Source organism: Hemitrygon akajei, chromosome 21 (assembly GCF_048418815.1).
Source record: "Hemitrygon akajei chromosome 21, sHemAka1.3, whole genome shotgun sequence".
Lineage (NCBI taxonomy): Eukaryota > Metazoa > Chordata > Chondrichthyes > Myliobatiformes > Dasyatidae > Hemitrygon > Hemitrygon akajei.
In genome coordinates, this window is record NC_133144.1 from 16,849,893 (window position 1) to 16,868,988 (window position 19,096).

Sequence of the window (19,096 nt, forward strand, 5' to 3'; positions counted from 1 at the left end):
AGGACTTTATATGGCCCATCCTAGCTTTCCTAATTCCCTTCTTTAATTCTTTACTGGCTTTATACTCCTCGTGTGTTTTGTTTGATTCTAACTTCTGAAGCACAGCAACTTCCTTTTACTTTTTGACTAAATTCATCACTTTTCTGGACATCCAAGTTTTTCCCCATCTTTCCATCACCATCCTTTCTTCTAACAGGAACATACTTTTCCTGTACTCTGTGCAATTGATTTTTAAACATCCTCCACATGTCTGATGTGGATTTGCCAGAAAAAAAAGGTGTTTCCAATCAACTCTTAGTTCCTGCCTAATGCCCTCATATTTTGTCCTCCAATCTAAAACTCTCCTGCAGGACCATACCTATCCTTATCTATAGCTATTGTAAAAGTTACAGATTTTTAGTCACTATTCACCCACTGAAAGGTCAGTCACTCAGCCAGGCTCATTACTCAACACCAGTCCAGTACAGCCTTTCCACCCCTTGGACCATCCACACATTGATTTAAGAAACCTTCCTGGATACACTCAAGTTTTGCCCCATTAAGAAGGTCCCAGTTTATTAGGAAAGTTGAAATCCCCCATGACAACTGTTATTTTTACATATTTGCTTAATTGATTCCATATCTGTTCCTCATTGTCCCGGTGGCAACTGGGGGGGGGGGGGGGGGGGCTCTGTAGTATAATCCCATCAGTATGATTGCCCTTTCCTATTCCTTAGTTCTATCAAAATGGTCTCATTGTCTGACCCCTCCATTATGTCTCACGAGTGTATCTGTCATTTGTCCCTGATTAAGAGTACCCCCTTACCTCATCTTTCCTAAAACTTCAAAAACCTGGTATATTAATCACCCATTCCTGCCCCTCTCTCAACTAAGTTTCAGTAATGACTACAACATTGTAGTTCCATGTACTGATCCATGCTCTATGTTTATCACTGTTACCCGTAATGCTCCCCAACATTAAAATATACACACTTTAAACTATCCTAACCATCATACCTGTTATTTCAATATCGCCTTTCAATACTCTCCCTGACATCTACCTTCTGGTCCAATCCTTCCCTTACTGACCTGGGGCTCTGGTTGATTCTTATCTGAATAGAAATACATTACCTTTTCTTTCTCCCCTGATGTTCAGTCCATAGTTCTTCCTACACTCACCCCAGCCCTCTTTCCCTCCCAACTGCACATCACCTTCCCATTGGTTTCTGTATTCCACATACCTTTCCTATTAATCCATTACCTCAGCCTTTCATTGTTCCCAGTTTCTGTAACTATTTCAACTTTCCCCTCCACAGTCTGCCTATTACTCCTTACCTAGGTCCACTTATTTTCCAACACCTTTACATGCTAATTTTTAGTACTGATGAAAGGACCAAACTGAATGATAGTTAATGGGTAGCAAAAATTCTGTAGCCAATTTCAGTTCTATGTCACTCTTGGGATTCTTACAAGATTTGTCTTCATAGTCATTTTGTTCAAGTGTCATTACAATTACATATCAAAATAAAACTTAGAAACAGACAAGTAATACTGACATTTTTAAAAGGATACTCAATATGAAGAAATATGGGGATAGCTGTATAGACTGGATAAATGTTTTTCTTTGAGTATAAAAGCCCAATAGCAAGAAATAACAAGAAACAATTCTTGCCCCACTGAAATTCATCCCAGTTTAAAGAAAATAATCAATTATATACAAGTGATTTAAATTTGTGTTTTAATAAACTTGCATTTCCATCACCATGGGCTATTGTCACCAGATTTACCAGTTATGTACAAAACATTCTCGAATTACTTAACATTCACCTTTCCTGAGAATCATGTAGTTTCCACAGGCCAGATTAGTTTCTGTAATCAATGTCAATTCCAACCCAAGATGAGAGGGTTGGTAGCTGAGATAAAAAGAGCTCATGAAAAATCTACAATTTCATCTGTCAGTCTCAAATCATATATATATAAAACCATATTTATTTTGCCAACTTCAAAAATAAAACAAAAATGATACACAAATGGACAGCATAAACACAAGCAATAAGTATGCTTGAGAAAACTTTCCAGCATAATCTGAATTCAAATGAGGAATGATTTATTCAATTCAGATTTCACAATAGGGCCTTTGGTTTCATGATATTTTTAACTAGTTTGTTGACATGTTATTGGCCTTATATACACTCCCAGTTTGTAGCTGAAGATGAAGATCTTACTGTAGTTTCACACATTCTGAGCAGAAGGACACTTCAAATTGGACAGTCATAAATATGGATCTCACGATCATCTGCGACAGAGACTATCTTCGATCCATTTCCATTGTATTTAGCACCCCAGACCTATTGAGAATGCAGAATATTTTACAACAGCCACAATAGTTACAGCACTGAATTTATTTAACTCAGGAGACATACTTAACACTTTTAAGGTTACCTGATCAAGGTGATCAAAAAATGTGTGTATACAGCTTCTGGAACCAGCATCCCAAACCTTTACACTTTTGTCAGAAGAACTGATGGAAGAAAAAAAACAGAAGCTGGTTACAAATAATACTTCATCTCAAGCAGCAATCTTAAATAGGGCACATTGGCATACTAGGTCAGTATCAAATCCACTGATCTGATTCTAGGCATCTAACATCAACATTATCAAGTGAATAAACAGATACAACAGCGCACTGCCCCTATCCACTGAAACTTTTGATTAGAATTTAGAAAATCTAAAATTAACTGAATAGTTGTGCTGCTGCAGAATGACCATTAAGAATTAGGCCATTTGGCCCATTGAGTGCTCCTCCATTTAATCATGGCTGGTCCATTTTCCCTCTCAGCACCATTCTCCCTGTAACCTTTCATAGCCTAACTAATCATCAACCTCCACCTTAAATATGCCTGCAAGTACCCTGAGACCTCATCCTTAACAATCAACCCCAATATCTTCCAACCACTGAGATTAGGCTAACTAGACTACAATTCCGTTTTTTCCTACCTCCCTCCCTCGAAGAGTGGAGTGATATTTGCAATTTTCCAGTCCTCCAAAACTCTGTCATTGTTTTTACAATGCTAAATTTGTGCACACAAAATTGACAAAATTATACATTTAATCCAAGACAGATTTGAATTCATGGAAAATATTAAATCACAAGTAAAATGCTGTCTACAGATGCTTCTAAACAAATCATTTCAGTAGCACTGACAAAAACCGTCATAGCTTTGATACAACCCCCTTCTCATCCTATTAGCACTACCCCTGCTCCCTTTACTGAGTTGTGAAAAGCAAAGTGAGAAATAGAACAACTCTTTTATAGATGGAGGTGCACATTTAGTGATACTATTAGAGACCAACCAGGAAAATATATTATGAAAATCAAAAATAGTGCAGGTGCTGTCTATCTGAAATAAAATTGGTAATGTCAGGACCGGTAGCATCTATAGAGATGTTAAAAACCCTCACTAGAACTTTTTTCCAGATGACGTATTAGCTTACTTTAATGCTTAGAGTTCAACAGGACACGAGATATAGAACTGTATATTAGAGAACAAAAATATTGGTCCAAAATTAACTTGATTCATGTGTCTGGTGAGATAACAAAGGGAGTTCAGAAAAACATTAAACTTTTGTACAGTACCCTACTGCATAATTGAAGAACAAAGTGGAAATCAGCATTTCAAAACTAGTGCTCAGTCCTGCATTACCTTGATACAAAATGAGTGTCATCTGGACAAAATGCAACACTCAACACCCAGGATCCATGACCACTTAGTGTACCAGCAAGATTGGCATGTTGTCTGTAGGAAGACATAGATTAAAGGTTTTGTGTTACAACCACAAAATAGAAAAAGAACATTGAAATCTAATCTTAAACAAAAGCATCAAATAAATGTAATGAAACCTCTTACACATCATAAATCTTTATGTATCCATCATCAGAGGCAGTAATTAGAAGCTGAGAGTCTGGGGAGAATGTCAAAGATCTAATTGGCTTAGCATGACCTGAAATTCAAAGAGTTGCATAATTTAAAAACAAAGTAATTGACAAGTTCCTTTTCAAAATACATACTTCACATTGAAAACAGTCCATCTAGAGCAGTGGTTCTCAAACTTTTTTGGGTTACTGCCCCCTAGACTCCCAGACCATTCCCAGTGCCCCACCCCATCCCATATCCACCCATTATATAGAATTTCTAAATAATTTTGATTTATGATACACCATGTAAAACAGGAACTATAAATTCAAAGAGACAAATAATTGTAGAAAATATTCAAATTTAAAGTAACAAATACAATTACTTATTTAATTACAGTAAAAGCAATAATCATCAACAATTTTAGAGTGTACATTAGTAGTCCAACTATTCATTAGCTTTTTCTCCTTTCAATGAGATGGATGAGTTTGGTGCAGTGATATCAACTTCTCAACATCAGACTGAATGTCACTTAGGATTCTTAGATCCCCACATTAACTTTGAGTCTGTTTTGTTGCTTTCAAAGAACTCTGAAACCACGTGTTTTCCACTAAATATGATGTTGGAAAAACAATAAAGAACATATTGACTTCTCCCCACCCCCCCCCCCCCCACCCACCGAGTACAGGATAGCAAGTATATATTTCTTTCTGCAATCAAAAGTCTTGATATCACTTTTTGAACCTTGGCTTCAGCTCAGTCTTTTTGTAGCAAGATCAGTTCTTCCGCCACCCTTCCTGTTAATTCCTCATTCCAAGTGTTCAGGAATGGATTTATTACCCAATCTGGAATTCTGATCGAGAAATCCTGAAATTTCTCTGACAAGTCTTTATGCAGCTCACCCAGGTGGACACAGTATACTTGAAGATCATCGTCTGGTATCCTTCCTTTCTTTTCCAATTTAGAGGTGCTCAGAAATTAGAGAAGGCCGCGATGGCCAATGTTTCACTTAAATAGGGTTAACTTGGAACAGAAATGTAGAGATGACCGATTTTACTTTGATAAGATTCACATTTCCTTGCAATTGGAGATTGCTTTTATCATTTTTTGTGAATAACTGACAAATAAGCAATGTCATGCTTAATATTCTTTGAGTTCATTACTGAATGAAGCATTAGTCTAAAGAATGTTATCAATTTCAAAAAGCACATCAAAGCATCTCAGGCGATTTACTTTTGAGAACCATTTGAATTCTGTGCGCAACAGCAAGCATTCAAACTGTTCATCATTCTCATTACAAATCTCTCAAAGTCACAAATTGAGAGCATGGGACTTCATCTGATTTACTGCTGTGATAATTATTTGTGCAGTCAATCACTTGGGTTTTTTTGCAACAAGATGTTGTCTGTGAATTATACAGTGAATGCCACGTGTGTTAGGTACAGCTTTTTTCACGAAAAGAAAAACCCCACAGTGGCATCCATTCATTGATGGTGCCCCACAAGCAAGAATCTTGGTGTGCCTTCTCTTTGAAAATTGCTCAATATCTTGAAATATTGACTACACTTTGTATCTGTTTCTTGTCTCCTCAGAAATAACAACTCTTGAACCACGCTTTATTCTTTTATGAAGCAAACATAACCTAGAAGCCTGGCAAACTTAACTCGTACACAACGGCAGGGAAAATTCTGTTGTCCTAAAAACGTTGCACAATAAGTCTGCCACGTATCAGACATTTCATCTATTTGTCTTTGAACAGAGTTGTTTAATTATGTGGTCTTATGACTTGTTTAAAATGTACTCAGAACCTCCCTTACTACTGGCAGATTCTCCAATTGTATGGGACTTTCCAGATTTAGCAATGACCATGCACTTCCTGACACTATATTCCACCTACTATTTCTTTGCCCATTCTCCTAATCTTTCTGTCCTTTTGTAGCCCCTCTACTTCCTCGAAAGTACCTGCCCTTCCACCTATCTTCATATCATATAACCATTACAGCACGGAAACAGGCCATCTCAGCTCTTCTAGTCAGTGCTGAACGCTTAATCTCACCTAATCCCACTGACCCGCACTCAGCCCATAACCCTCCATTCCTTTCCTGTCCATATACCTATCCAATTTTGCTTTAAATGACAATACCGAACCTGCCTCTACAACTTCTACTGGAAGCTCATTCCACACAGCTACCACTCTCTGAGTAAAGAAATTCCCCCTCATGTTACCCTTAAACTTTTCACCATATCACCTGCAAACTTTGCAGCAAAGTAATTAAAGTCAAAATAGGTAGTGCAAAAAGGGAAAAAAGTAATGAGATAGTGTTCATGGGTTCAATATCTATTCACGAATCTGATGGCAGAGAAGAAACTATTCCTGAATTGTTTAATGTGTGCTTTCACATACAGCTCCTGTATCTCCCTCACTGATGGTAGAAATGAGAAGAGGGCATGTCCTGGGTGATGGGGATCTTTAATGACAATGCACCTGACAGAGACATGGCAAATAATTGCCCAAGAAACAAAGTGGCTCAGACGCACACACAACAGTTTGGGGATAGAGCAAGTTTAAGAGTGTAGGCAGGTAAATGGAATTATGAAAGACATTTATCATTTGCTTGGGAAACTATGCAAATCCACTGCCATAAACCAGCTACACAATTTACTTAAAAATTCAGCTGCACCACCAGCAGCCTCTCTCCCCAGAGGTATTGACCATGGGGGGAGAATCACAAGCACAAGGACTCCCGTCTAGCTTCAAAACACATTGGCACAATGATTATACCTTGCAGAGATTGGTGTTTTCCACTGATTACAACCACACCACTTGTATATTTTACCTTCTAATGTGTGCAAAAGCTTTCCAGTTGCAACATCGAACATGTTGATGATACCATCAATAGCACCACTGGCAAGGTATTTCCCATCAGGACTCTGCAGGGAACAGAAGATGCATCCCTTAGGTTGTGAATTAATGCTCCCAAATTAATTTATCATCAGTGCAACCACATTTTACATAGAGTAATAGAAAAATACAGCACAAAAATGGGCTCTTCGGCCCATCTAGTCCATGCCAAACCAGTTAATCTGCCTACTCCCATCAACCTGTATTCAGACCATAGTCCTCCATACCCCTACCAAGTACCTAACCAATCTTCTCTTAAATGTTGAAATTGAGCTCGCATGCACCACTTGTGCTGACAGCTCATTCCACACTCACGACCCCGAGTGAAGTTTCCCCTCATGTTCCCCTTATACTTTTCACTCTCACCCTTAACCCACGACCTTGTTTCAGTCCCACCCAACCTCAGTAGAAAAAGTCTGCACACGTTTACCCTATTTATACTCCTCATAATTTTATATAGTTCTATCAAATTTCCTCTTAACCTTCTACATTCCAAGAAATAAAAGTCCTATCTATTCAATCTTTCATTACTACTCAGGTCCTCCAGCCCCAGCAACATCTTCATAAATTTCCCGTACTCTTTCAACCTTATTTACAGCTCTCCTTTAGATAGGTGACCAAAACTGCCCACAATTCTCCAAATTAGGCCTCACAGTCTTATACACAACTTCAACACATCCCATCTCCTGTACTCTATATTTTGATTCATGATGACCAATGTGCCAAAAGCTTTCTTTACGAATCTGTGACACCATTTTCATTGAATTATGGACCTATATTTCCTGATCCCTTTGTTCTACCGCATTCCTCAGTGCTCTACCGTTCACTGCGTAAGACGTAACCAGGTTGGCATTAAATTCCATCTGCCATTTTTTAGCCCACTTGTCCAGCTGGTGCAGATCCCTCTGCAAGCCATGATTGCCTTCCTCGCTGTCCACTACACCCCCAATCTTGGTGAGATATGCAAATTTGCTGACTTAGTTAAGCACATTATTGTCCAGATCACTGATGTAGAAGACAAACAACAAGGGGCTGAGCATCAATCCATGCAACACTCCACTAGTCACAGGCCTCCAGTCAGAGAGGTAACCATCTACTACCACTCTCTGGCTTCCCCTACAAAGCCAATGCGTAATCCAATTTACTACTTCATCTTGATTGCCACGTGACTGAACTTCCTTGACCTACCTCCCATGAGAGACCTTCTCAAATTCCTTGCTAAAGCCCATGTAGACAACATGCATTGCTTTGCCTTCATCAACTTTCCTAGCAACTTCCTCGAAAAACTATAAGATTGGTTATACACAACCCACCACACACAAAACCACACTATCCCTAATCAGTATATTGATGTCTATCCTAGTACTTATGTATCCAGTCCCTTAGAATACCTTCCAATAACTTTCCCACTGATGATGTCTGGCTCATTTGCCTGTATTTTTGTGGTTTATTTTTAGAGCCTTTCTTAAACAGCAGAACAGCTATTCTCTAATCCTCTGGCACCTCACCTGTCGCCAATGATGATTTAAATATCTCTGCTAAGGCCCCTGCATTTTCTGCACTTGCCTTCCACAGGGTCCTCAAGACAGTAAGAACCTCCGCCTCTGTAATCTGCATAGAGTCCATGACCTCGTTCCTGCTTTGCCTCACTTCTATACTGTGTGCATCTCCTAAGTAAATAAAGATACAAAAAAACTCCACTTAAGATATCCCCCATCTCTTTTGGCTCCATGTATAATTACTATTCTGATTTTCCAGGACCTTATTTTGTCTCCTGCAATCTTTTTGGTCTTAAATTATCCGTAGAATCCTTTGGGATTTTCCTTCACCTTCTCTGCTAAGGCAACCTCATGCCCCCTTTAAGGCCTCATGATTTCTTTCTTGAGAAAGATCCTTTCATCTCAGTTCAAATGGACAAATTCCTATTTTCAGATATACCAGCCAAAGGAAACATCTACCTTACTGCTTTGGCAATTATATATGATTGTACATGATCACCTCTCATTCTTATGCTCGAAGCTTCAAAGGGTCCTCCTGACAAATCTCACTGCCACCCTGGTTGGCCCCATCATCCAAATCATTGAGATAGAATGTGAACAGACGGCTTCAGAACGAGTTACATGTTCCCCAACCAAAGATGAACCATTTCCATTTGTTTGCCTGTTAATCAATCCACAATTTATAATTTACTGATAATCAGTGAAAAGTTCCAATTAGTTGATTCTATTCATCCCCATCAGATAACAAACTCAGAGTAGAGCAATCTTTCATAATGTAAATATTAAATTACTGAAATGTATGAACTATGTAGCTACCACTTTGCTTATTATCACCAAGCCATATTAATGCAATTTACTGTACATCTAAACCTTGAAGTATTGAGTTTTTTTAAAAAAATAATTTTTAATTTTTTTTAAAATTGCACCATGCAAAAGAAAAAAAATAAAGATCACTTACAAACCCCAACACACATACTATATTTTTAAAAAATGAAAAAAATGGTGAGGAATAGACTGAAACCTAAAACCTGGAAACATTCAAAGCTACAACTAGCTACTCAAATTCCTCAGGAGATGGCCCTGGAATCAGAAGTAGAGAATGGCTTAATGTGTATTTGTATATCTTTATCAATGAATAAACTTTGTGACATACATGCATTAATTAATTGAAAAAAGGATTAAAATTCTCTGTGAAGTGATGATATCCTGAACAAATAATGTGTTTACTAGACCAATTACATCAAAATGATCCAGTTCTAGAAAAAGATCACTTCCCAAGGAATCAGACAACAGAGAAAACAGAAGCTGAAAAGCAATCTCCCATTTCAGATTTCCATTGAATGGTGATATGAAATTCAATTTGAATACTAAAGTTCTACACCTCCTGATGAACTATTGCTAGTAACAAACCTTTTTACTCTCAGCTGATTTTCTTATTAAGTCTCTCTTGGGCTCCACCCTTTAACTGGCATTCCTTTTGTACTTCCCTTCCCTTCACTGAAACCTAAAAAGTAACCCCATTTCTATTTCTCCCTGCCCCCATTCTAATGAAAGGCCAGTCTGAAATCTAGTTCCATTTCTCATGCCACAAATGCTGCCTGACTTAGTATTTTCAGCCTTTTCTGTGTAAACCCTCACCCCCACTAGGACAACTAACAAATGTCCAACTGATTGGTTAGCAGATAATGACTAAAGCACACACAAAGCTTTGGTTGGAATAATACAGAGACAGATGGTATTTGCTACTATTATCTTTACTCAATGTTCAATCACTGATTCTAAAAGACAGCAGTTCCATTCATATATGCGTATCTTATTAGGTACAGAAGATACATAATTTCTGTATGTTTGCAGTTGTCAGCTGCTGTGGCCCATCCACTTCAAGATTCAGAAATGCTCTTCTGCACACCAGTGTTGTAACACATGGTTTTTTGGAGTTACTGCCATTTTTCCTAACAGCTTGAAGCTAGCCATTCTCTTCTGACCTCACTCACTAACATGGTGTTTTCACCCACTGAACTGCCGCTCCTTGGATGTTTTACGTTTTTCCGCACCATTCTAGACTCTAGAGTCCAATGTGCGTGAAAATCCCAGGAGCTGAACAGCTTGAGATATTAAAACCACTCCACCTGAATCGTTCCTTAGTCAATCAAAGTCACTTGGTTGACATTTCTTCCCCATTCTGATCTTTGGTTTGAACAACAAATGAACCTCTTGGCCATGTCTGCATGCTTCTATGCACTGAGTTGCTGCCACATGATTGGGTGATTTTGTGTTAACAAGGAGGTATACATAATAAAGTGGCCACTGAGACAACTCAAAAAAGAGACCAACAATTTATTAGGTATTAAGGGAATCAAGGAAAGTGGCTCAGATCCACCCTGATTTTATAAAGGGCTGAAATGTCTACTCATGCTTTTGTTTCTTATATTCTGTCAGCCCTGGAAACTGCAGAAAATTTCTTAACACCTGCGTGATTGAAGTCAAGGTATCCAATGTTATTGAACAAAGACAGGATTTTCAAAGCAACAAGTTTCAAAGCAAGGCAACATGAGTTAGTGGTATGATCAATACTTGGGCACGGTTTTAAGAAAAAAGTGTGCTTCAGGAGTGCATTTCAGAGCTTCAGCTTTGGAAATAGAAGGAACAACCAACATTCAGCAGAGTAATGAAAATTAAGGAATATATGGTAGGGCAGTGAAAATTGAGAGAAGCTCAAAAAGCCAGAACTGGTGCACAGAAATCATGCAGGGTTACAGGAATGAAGAAACATAAGGCTTGCTTTTAATACTAATGGCTAATCACCGATCACTGGGGTTTACAACCCACAGCGGCAAAGCAAGCAGCTGAATCAAACTGATAGCACATTAAAGTTAACAACTTCTTCAGAACCAAGCTTCAGATCATCCTCAGACCCAGTCAATATGTCAAATGAAAATAACATTATACTGATTTGTCTTACGTATGCAATGCTGAGAATGAATTTCCCTCTTGTGTCTAATGAAGATTCTTTCTTTCCACTTTCAACTCCAAATATATTTACTTTTCCCAAGTGACTCCCTGTGGCCAAAAACTTGCCATCTGGAGAAAAGGCCACAGACCAAGCATCAACTGAAAAACAAATTAGTGTTAGTTGTTTAATGTAAAATATTATGGAAAAAAGATCACTGAAGGATCACTATTTGTGGAAAAAGTTTGCAATATCAACACCTGATTTGGCAGTGCCTCTTTGTACAAAAACTATAGGGCAAGAAACGAAATCCCCAGGGAATGAAATGAGACAACAGGAAACCCATTGTAAAAAGTTGCAAAATAGGCCACTTAAGGCAAAATAGTTAATGTAACTGTGGACCCACCATCCACCAAGTCCCCTCCCCAGACATCTGAACTCCCTAGTGTTAAAATTATCTAGTCTTTTTTCCCCCAAGATCCACTGAAAGGTTTGTAACAGACACTGGCTTTTAGCCCAGCCCTTCATTAACTGACTGCACAAGAACCCAAGTCTGAAGATAATTTTGATAATTAATGAAGGCTTACCTGAAATTTTAAACAATGTTTTGTTGGGAGGTTCTTATATTGTGGACCCCAAGTGTAACTCAATTATAATCCAATTACCATTTTCACAGAAGAAAGCTTCATAGCTAATTTGCTCAAATTCTAATTTCCCCTTCACTTATAATTAGTAGCACTTTGCAGTGTAGTCTGATACTCCTACAAAGGATAACCCAACAAGCTGAATAAATACATAACCTTCCAGAAGTGTATTGACAATAATACAAGTCACTGGATTTTTGTACATTATTTTGCTAGATTTCACTAGAATTAAACTGATATCCATTAAGTAGCTTTAAAGCAGCTAGTGTAAGCAACAGAAATTTGAAACAACACGTTACCTGGTCCAGCATCCAACGACTTGATCTGTTTGCCCGACTCTAAATCCCAGAGGCGAATATGTGCATCCAGAGAACTGGAGGCTGCAGTGGCACCTGTGTGATTGATATCAACCGATACAACTCCTAGCTGGTGTCCCTCCAGAGTCCACTGTAGTTCCAACTTCTCATCCTGCCTGAAGAAGGCAGAAAATATGAGAAAGCAGTTCAGAATTGCAAATATCCTGTGTAACACCTGCCCAAAGATACAGGAGCAAAACAGTGTACATCCTGCTGTGTATTATTCTAATGCTGATGCACCAGTGAACAAAGAGCGTGTTCCTTTAAGATCATAAACGTGGCACCCCCAGCTTTTCTGATCCAAATGTGGAACTGAATTCCCCCATAGCCAAAAGTTCTGCATCTTCCCTAAAATGTGAAAATCTGAATCAAACAAATCATTTCAACCGCAGCTAATCATCTTACAAAGGTTTTCAATGTTACCTTCAAGTACCTGGCCTCTGACTATTTATGATCCCATATGCATCACCACCACAACCTGCCACTTTCTGAGGATATACGCCCCTGTACTTTCAGGTCATTCTGCTGCTATGCAATTTACATCTCTTCATCAGACTATTCTACCAGCCCATCTCTGCCTGTGGTCCATTACCATCCTCATTATTTTTACACTACCAAACACTCACTCCTTACTGAAGAAGCTGTTCCTTACAAATCAGTGCTCAATAAGGAATTTCACATCAACATGACATGCTCAAACCACAGCTCTTACTGAAGTTTCAAGTGCCTTCTTTTCTGAGTCTTCATCATTTGTTGCCTATAACCTTCATTTACAGTTGTCCATCCTCCCCAATAGCTCATCAGCCTGATTACTGACTTATAAACCCACTAATAACAACTCGCCTACAATAGTTTCTCCTCCTTTTCTCACCATATGCCTGCCAATAGTCTCTTTGGCCTCTCCTTTCTTATCTACCACTGGCTCTTGACAACTTTGTTCTAAAAGATTCCACATGCAGAGTATCATTCAGCTCAAGTCCTCAACTTTTTCTTCAACCCTAGAGTGTTTTGCAGTTGCTACATTGCCAAATAAGCAATGCCCTGGAGAAGAGCCCAAGGGGAAGAGGGAACCAAGGAAATAAGAACCTAGTATGTGTGGGAACGCTGGGAGTGTGGATTACCTAAAATTGGAAAAGATGTGTTGAAAGCTAGCCAAGGAGAACATGAACTATTGTTCTTTCAAGTTGCTTTTCATGGCAATGGAGAAAGCTTAGTATAGACAGGTCAGAGTGGGAATGAAGAGTTAAAATGACATGCAACCGGAAGCTTGAGATGACCATTGCAGACAGAATGCAGGTGCTCTGCAAAACTGCCACCTAGCATATGCTTGATTTCTCCAAAGTAGAGGAGGTCACATTGCAAGCACCAGATACAGCAGTCCAGATTAAAAGTGGTGGAAATAAATGCTTCCTCGCTTAGAGATGCCTTCTGCCTTCACATACTGCATGACCCACCAGGTTCTTACAGTAAACACAATGTACACTGCAGATGCATGTTGCCACCCACTTCAACTCTCCTTCACATTCCCATTCAGATATGTCCATACATGTCCTCCTCTACTGCCATGATGAGGCCAAACTCAGGTTGGAGGAGCAACACCTCATATACCATCTGGGTAGTCTCCAGCCCCTTGGTACAAACATTGAATTCTCTAACTTCCGGTAATTTCCTCCCTTTCTCTTCCCCCATCACACTTTCACTCTGCCTCCTCTTCTAGCTGCCTATCACCTCTCTCATTATTCTACCTTCTTCTACTACCCATAGTGCTTTCCCCTTACATTCCTTCTTTACTTCTCCGGCCTATCCCCTCCCCCACCCCTAGATCTTTCCTCTGATTGGTTTTTTCACCTGCACCTTCCCCCACCCCCCTCCTTCTTCAGCCCTGACGAAGGGTCTTGGCCCGAAATGTTGACTGCTCATTTCAACGGATGCTGCCCGACCTGCTGAGTTCATCCAGCTTTTGCACATGTAGGTTCTTACAGTATTGTTTTTTTTTGTTCCAGGTTCCACTATCTACAGTCTCTTTTGTCTTAGCATGAAATAAGCAAATCAACTAATTTCTAGTTTAGTTATAGAGTCATAGAGCACAGAAACAGCCCCCACCAGCCCCGTGTCCATGCTGAAGGGTGCTGTATGACTCTAAGGACCCATCCAGGCTTAGCCCAAGTTCCAGAACTCAACGTGTAGCCCAAATGCTGTGACCGTCTCTCAAAACAGTGGGACGGACCACAGCCATCCACTCCTAAAGAAGGTTCTGATGAGAGTTCACTGACTTGACACATCAACAGTTTCTGTCTACAGAAACTGCATGACTTTATTATCTCCAGCATCTGGCTTTTCTCTTTCTAAAACAGTTCTCAATTCCATGTCAAAAGCAAGCTTACCATTTCCAGACTTTAACCAAGTCATCTAATGAGCCAGTCACTATAGTCTCTGAGCCATCTTTCTCACTCTTTCCCCAAGCTACAGACCAGATGGAGTCATCATGAGCTGCAAGAAATAGCCAAAGATTATTCGTTTAATGTTAACAAGTAAAATCTTTATCAAGCAACAGAACAGATAATATAAATACCAAAGAGCAGGCAGACTCAATTCAATTAAAAGCAGAAGACAGTCGCTAATACTAAAATAAAATTCCCCTATTCCTGTAAATTATGTTTGAAATGGGTGATCTTTCCTCTGATTATTGACATGCAAGAAACTAACAAATGTATCAGTCAACTTTTAGTGAAGTTATGAAAAACTTCAAAAAGAAATTTAGATCAAAAGTAATTTATATAACCAAACTCAAGTAGTTGTAACCTTTTCACAGATCACAATTCAGGGCGGAATGAGTAGAAGGTTACTCAACTTGCTGTCCCAAAGACACAAGCTCCTTCCACTTGACCCATGAGATCAGTTAAGAGTTTCTGTGTTATGGACACTCAACAGGACAGTTCAGACATTCAGTGGCAGATTAGAAAGTACTTTTTTTCCTGATTGTTCATTATCAGTCAAATCCCGAAATATTTTTCAGTGGAAGTCTGAAATGGCGCAACATGAAGTTAGGCAATGTAAGGAGAAATTAGGTGAAGGATAAAATAATTAGGTGGAGCGTAAGAGAATGAAAGTAATACCAGATGCAAATGCACCAGAACAAAATTCGCAGCAGCTGTGCTTCAGAGGCAGCAATGTTAGTATTTTGTATACAGCCAGCATTCAAAAGTTTCAATGACATCACAAAGATCAAGACCTAGGTGTTATTTATCTATCAGTTAGCTTCAAAGATTGATTATATGGTCAACACCACATAGCTATTTCTGGAAGCTTGATTCTTTGTTACCCATACGATAACTATACTTCACTGGCTATAAAGTGCCTTCCATAGGAGAGATGTCATACACATTTCACCCTTTCAATTTATGCTTTCATTTAGAGGAAAGTTTGAACTTTAACAGTTTTAGAAACACAGAAAACCCACAGCACAATACAGGCCCTTCGGCCCACAAAGCTGTGCCGATCATGTCCTTACCTTAGAAATTACCTAGGGTTACCCATAGTCCTCTATTTTTCTAAGGTCCATGTACCTATCGAGGAGTCTCTTAAAAGACCCTATCATATCCGCCTCTACCACCATCGCCAGCAGCCTATTCCACGCACTCACCACTCTCTGTGTAAAAAAACTCACCCTGACATCTCGTCTGTACCTACTGTGCCCTCTCGTGCTAGCCATTTCAGACCTGGGAAAAAGCCTCTGACTATCCACACGATCAATGCCTCTCATCATTTTGTACACCTCTATCAGGTCACCTCTCATCCTCTGTCACTCCAAGGAAAAAAGGTCAAGTTCACTCAACCTATTCCTTGTAAATCTCCTCTACACCCTTTCTATGGTTTCCACATCCTTCCTGTAGTGAGGCGACCAGAACTGAGCACAGTACTCCAAGTGGGGTTTGACCAGGGTCCTAGATAGCTGCAACATTACCTCTCAGCTCTTAAGCTCAATCCCATGATTGATGAAGGCCAATGCACCGTAGACCTTCTTAACCACAGAGTCTTAGAGCAATACTGCACAGATACAGGCCCTTGGACTCAGCAAGACCATATGGACCACGGTGCCCACTCAGCTGGCCCCAATTTCCAGATTTGGCCCACACCCCTCTAAGCCTCATCCTTCATGTACCCATCTATGAGCTTCTATAATTGATACAATTGTACCTGCTTCAGCAACTTCCTCTAACAGCTTGTTCGATAAACTTGCATAAAAGTTGCCCCTCAACCTCCTTTTGAGCACCCTTGCACCCTAACCTGCACCCCTAGCTTTGGGCTCCCTACCCTAGGGGAGACTACTGTTCCCATCAACCTTATCTATGCCCCTCATAATTTTAAACACTCCTGTAAGTTCACCCCTCATTATCCTATGTTCCAAGGAATAAAGCCTGGCCAACCTCTCCTGGTAACTCAAGCCTTCTAGTCCTTGCAACATCCTCATAAATTTTCCCTGCACTCTTTCCAGTTTAACCACATCATTCCTATAACAGGGTGACCAAAATTGTACACAGTACCACTCCAAGTGTGGCCTCACCAAATACAACTGCAACTTAATACCCCAACTGCTATAATCAACGCCCTGACTGAAGGCCAGAACATTAAATCCTTTTACACCACCGTCTTCCCTTGACGTCACTTTCATTGAGCTACGCACCTGTACCTCACAGTCCCTTACATTATACTCCCTAGTGCCCTATTATACATAGCCCTACACTGGTGTGACTTTCACATCATACTTATCCTTATTGAAATCTATTTGCCACTCCTTGGCCCACTTCTCTAATCAATATCCCCATAACGTATTATAACCTTCTTCATTATTTACACCTAATTTTGAGTCTTCCACAAACTTGCTGATCTAGCTTCCATGACTGAACTGTTCCCACAACCTAAGGACTCACTTTCAAGAACTCTTCATCTCATGTTCTTGATACTTATCGCTTTTTTTTGTCTTTTGCACATTGGTTGTTGCCCACCCTGCTGGGTGCAGTCTTTCATTGATTATATCGTTTCTTGTGTTTACTGTGATGAATGTCAGGATTGTATATGGTAACACATTACTTTGATAATAAATTTATTTTGGACATTGACCACTGGCAATCATTTTTGAAACACCCCCTTGGGCGAGTCTGACTGTCTCCATGTCCTTGATCATCTCTTCTTGAGTCTCAGCTGGGTGGGCCCTTGGGTGCTTGGATTGCAGATGTACCGAAGATGGATCCTGGATTTACTGAGAATGCCCTCAAGAAAACAAATCTCAAGACTGTATATGGTGACAGGCATGTGATTTGAAAATAAATTCACTTCAAACTTTGGAGCCTTGTACATTGGCATCCAAATTATTTATATAAACAAAGGTCCCAACAGTGAACCACTAATCACTGGCCTCCATTTTGGGAAACCTTCAACCACTGCTTCCGACCTCCAAATCAATTGTGAATCCACATAGCTAGCTCTCCCTGGATTCCATGGATCCTAACCTTCTAGATTTGCCTTCCAAGTGGGACTTTGCCAAATGAGCAACATCCACTGCTCTACCTCATCTATCATTTTGAATACACCTTCAAAAAAACTAAACATACAAAATACAACTCTCCTTTAATAAACAGATAGATCTGGTTAGCATGATACAGTCAAAACATTAAACAAGCTTTCACAAAATAAACTCCATTACTTTTTCCCCTCTGTGTAAATTCACTCACCATGTTCTTGTTTGAATAGGATGCTGTACTGTAAACAGAAAGAAGGATGTGAGCACACAAACCATTTTATGACAGTGAATCAAAATACTTTGCTTCCTTTACAAAGATTGTCAGGCAATCCTGTCACCCTAGCCATCACCTGTTCTATTTTTGGGAGAAGATACAGGAACTTGCCCGGATTCAAAAGGCTTCTTCCCCACTGCTATCAGGTTTTTGTTTTGAACCAAGTATGCCTTTCCCATTCCCCTTATTAATGACGCTGCCACATCCTTGGACTCTTAATTCTATGTCTCTAATTAATTCCTTTATTGCCACTTAACATCTCTGCTTGCACTACAGTCTTTGCGCAGTCTGCGGTTTTGCACTTATTCTTGTTAAGTTTTATTGTTGCATACAGTTGATTTCTGTGAGTTTCGTGCGAGAATGACTCTCACTGCACCCTCTGGGTGTATGACAAAAAAACTAATCTGAATTTAAAGACGCAGTAGAGTTACCTGCGTGCTCATCGTTCCAGCTTCTGACCGACAACAACCGACGATTTACTCTGGAATGAGAGCAACACAGTGTGCATTTAAAAGGCAGCTTAACTGGCTCTTTGGGCGATTCGACGCAAAGCAACCTAAGCCAAGCTTCGGGGGACAGGGAGTGGAGAGCACCCGCTGGGCCCAGGCTGAAGATGCGCGGCTCCCGGTGTTCCCCCGCGAGGCCAGGCAGGCTGAGAGGCAGAGGGTTTACCAGTTCCTCGCCGCCGCCACCAGCACCAAAATCCCCAACTAACCTTCTCTGATGCTACGGCTGGAGTGCAGGACACATCGACTGAGGCTCAGCGCTCCTTCAGTAGGCCTTCGGCACCATGACAACCCTCCCGGAAGTGACGACGTCCATTCCAATGAGGTACATGCGTGTACCGCGCGCCGAGCAGCCGTCACGTGGCGCTCTACGCGCGCTTTCTGTAGGCGGCACTCGGCGGGGGAGCCGCATCGACGGGTCGGCCGGTCGGCTACGCCCCTTGTCCCGGACCAGGAGGCTGCGGCCTCCCGTTACCATGGCTCAGCGGGCACAATTTACAAACTGTCTCCTTTCGTGCTATCAGTAAAGTACAGTATATTACCGCCACCTA

At 40.2% G+C, this 19,096-nt stretch overlaps 1 protein-coding gene across 1 annotated transcript; it reads right to left on the reverse strand.

The window, feature by feature from the left end:
- Nucleotides 1-1,700: 1,700 nt before the first annotated feature.
- On the reverse strand, nt 1,701-18,881 carry skic8 (SKI8 subunit of superkiller complex). The gene is made up of 11 exons (XM_073024887.1): nt 18,755-18,881; nt 18,471-18,520; nt 17,977-18,004; nt 14,629-14,734; nt 12,188-12,360; nt 11,257-11,405; nt 6,731-6,824; nt 3,888-3,981; nt 3,684-3,776; nt 2,422-2,500; nt 1,701-2,327 (listed from the first exon to the last, which is right to left on the reverse strand). The coding sequence occupies exons 2-11, from the start codon at nt 18,480-18,482 to the stop codon at nt 2,238-2,240; spliced, it is 918 nt and encodes a 305-aa protein (XP_072880988.1). The 5' UTR covers nt 18,483-18,520; nt 18,755-18,881; the 3' UTR covers nt 1,701-2,237.
- Nucleotides 18,882-19,096: the final 215 nt, after the last annotated feature.